Source organism: Gavialis gangeticus, unplaced genomic scaffold (genome assembly GCF_001723915.1).
Source record: "Gavialis gangeticus isolate Ggan-Ray unplaced genomic scaffold, GavGan_comp1, whole genome shotgun sequence".
NCBI lineage: Eukaryota > Metazoa > Chordata > Crocodylia > Gavialidae > Gavialis > Gavialis gangeticus.
Window position 1 is genome coordinate 60,211,833 of NW_017729032.1, and position 2,166 is coordinate 60,213,998.

A 2,166-nucleotide genomic window follows, 5' to 3' on the forward strand; every position below is an offset into this window, starting at 1 on the left:
CCCGCTGTCCCGCAAGCTCAACAAGATCCTGGAGACGCGGCTGGACAACGACAAGGTGCGGGGCGGGGCGGGGGGAAGGAAGGTGTGAGGGGGGCGCCGATGTCTTGCTCCCGAGGCCAAGCGGCGTCGAATGCGCTGACGTCACCGGGCTCCCCTCCTGGGTAGCTCTCGGGGTGCCCTGGCGGAGGAGCCCCGTGCTGGCCCCAGCGCACCCTGGTGTAGACCAGTAGGGCCCGCCGCCTCTCCCTGAACTGGGGGTTTGGAAGGGATTCGGAGGATGATAGTGAGCTGTGAAGGGTGGGGGAAGGTGCACTGGTGCACTTGCTTTCCCCTCCCCCCCTTTGATTCCTGCAGCACCCAACCCTGAGTACCAACTGCCTGGCAGGGGCAGCAGCATTTCTGTGAGGGAGTCACTTCACAGCTGATCATCATGTCCCTGATCCCTTCTACACTCTTCCTTCCACAGGTGTGATGGTCCTCCCCCTTTTTTTTTTAATGGTCTTGATATTCCACAGATGAAGCAAACCCTTGCCCTGCCTGGTAGCTGCCCCTGCTAATGCAGCTCCTATTTCACAGCCTGGCAGATTGATTTTTAACTCATTCCACTGAAGATACGTTTGGGGTTTTTTTGCTTCAATCTTAAACTGAATAACGCAGCCATAGGGCCTTAGTCTGTTAGTATAGTTTCTTGTTTATTTTTAATGGGAGAAAAATTGTATTGTTTTGACATGTAATGATGCATCTTGCCATCTGCACCCCTCTTCAAAATTCAAGACCTGCCCATGATGGTAGGGGTGTAACTTGGGCATTTTTTTTCTTCTTATAAATGAACATGAAATGATCAGTGCCCTTGTTTGCTAGCCTGAGGGAGGTCACGTTATAAAGTGCCTCAAAGCTAAGCACAGTTTTCCTCGTTCGAATTTTTAGAAACTGGCAGGCTGCTCAATAAGTTATGAGGAAAATGGTTGCAAGCTGTTTCCATCACAGTGTATAAAGAGCAGAAAGAATGGTAAACCATGACAATAAAGGGATTGTCCATGTTGTATAGAGCATGTTTTATTTTATTGGGGGGGTGGGTTAGACTAACTTTGTGAGGAAGACTTTGTGTTAGTATGTTGTATATTGGAGTGGAAATGTTTAGGTAACCTTTTTATATTTGCACAGGAAATGTTGGAAGCTCTCAAGGCGCTCTCAACCTTTTTTGTTGAAAATAGTTTGCGTACCAGAAGAAACTTACGTGGAGACATCGAGCGCCGAAGCTTAGCGATAAATGAAGAATTTGTCCGCATTTTCAAGCAAGTTAAAGAGGTAATGGTTTTGCTACAAAGATGTTTAAAATGGCTGGAACTGAATTTGGCATCACAAACTTTTTTTTTACCCTTTTTACCCATTACAATTTTTTTTTTCCTTTTTCCAGAGCAAACTTACCTTTATGCTATAATTGCTTTTATCCAGGCCCTGCTGGGCCAGAACTTTTTTGTCATTTGATAATATTTCTGCTCCACAATTTTTTCATTACTATGATTTATAAACAAAAATACGTTGTGACTAGGGCTTTCCTGGGAATTACTGGACTCCAGCAAGTCTGTGAAAATATTTGGGTTGAAAAAACCATTGCATATAAAGCAGGACAGATACAGATATGTTCACACTACACTAGCGACTTACACTAGCTTGTACACTGGTACAGGTTTCACTGGTGTCTGGGTTGGACAAATGACTAGCTCCCAAGAAGTAGCTGCTTGCAGTAGGTGCTATTATTGACTTTCTATTGGCTAGGGATAGAGGCAGTAAGAGCCTGTTTGCATTGAGGACAGGGCTACCCAGGGATAGAAGTGACTAGAGTTGTGGGTGCACAGACTATACACTAGTCCAAGAGTGGGCTGGATCTGGCCCACCATGGGATTGTATCTGGCCTGCAGGTGCTTTTCTGAAGGAGAATTGTATCTAGCCAATGGCTGCCCTGGCTTTCTGAGCCTTTTGCCCTTCTTCCTTCCCTGTGCTGTACCAGGATGCAGCAGTAGCTCCCCTTCCTGGCCCAGCCCACCCTGCACTACTTCAGCCCTGGTGTACACTCCAAGGCTGGGGGCACTGAGCTCCTGGCCAGGCTTCTTTGCAGCAAGTCTGTCTGTGCAGAGTTCTGACCTTGTGGCTGTTTGCGGACCA

At 47.2% G+C, this 2,166-nt stretch overlaps 1 protein-coding gene across 1 annotated transcript in view; it reads left to right on the forward strand.

Moving 5' to 3' along the window:
* Position 1: 1 nt before the first annotated feature.
* Positions 2-2,166, forward strand: part of COG6 (component of oligomeric golgi complex 6) — a gene marked incomplete at its 5' end in the record, with an annotated part of 105,574 nt that continues 103,409 nt past the window's right edge. Inside the window, 2 exons of the mRNA XM_019523803.1 lie at positions 2-55; positions 1,165-1,308. Of these exons, the coding sequence (XP_019379348.1) occupies positions 2-55; positions 1,165-1,308 (198 nt within the window). The remainder of the gene's footprint in view (positions 56-1,164; positions 1,309-2,166) is intronic.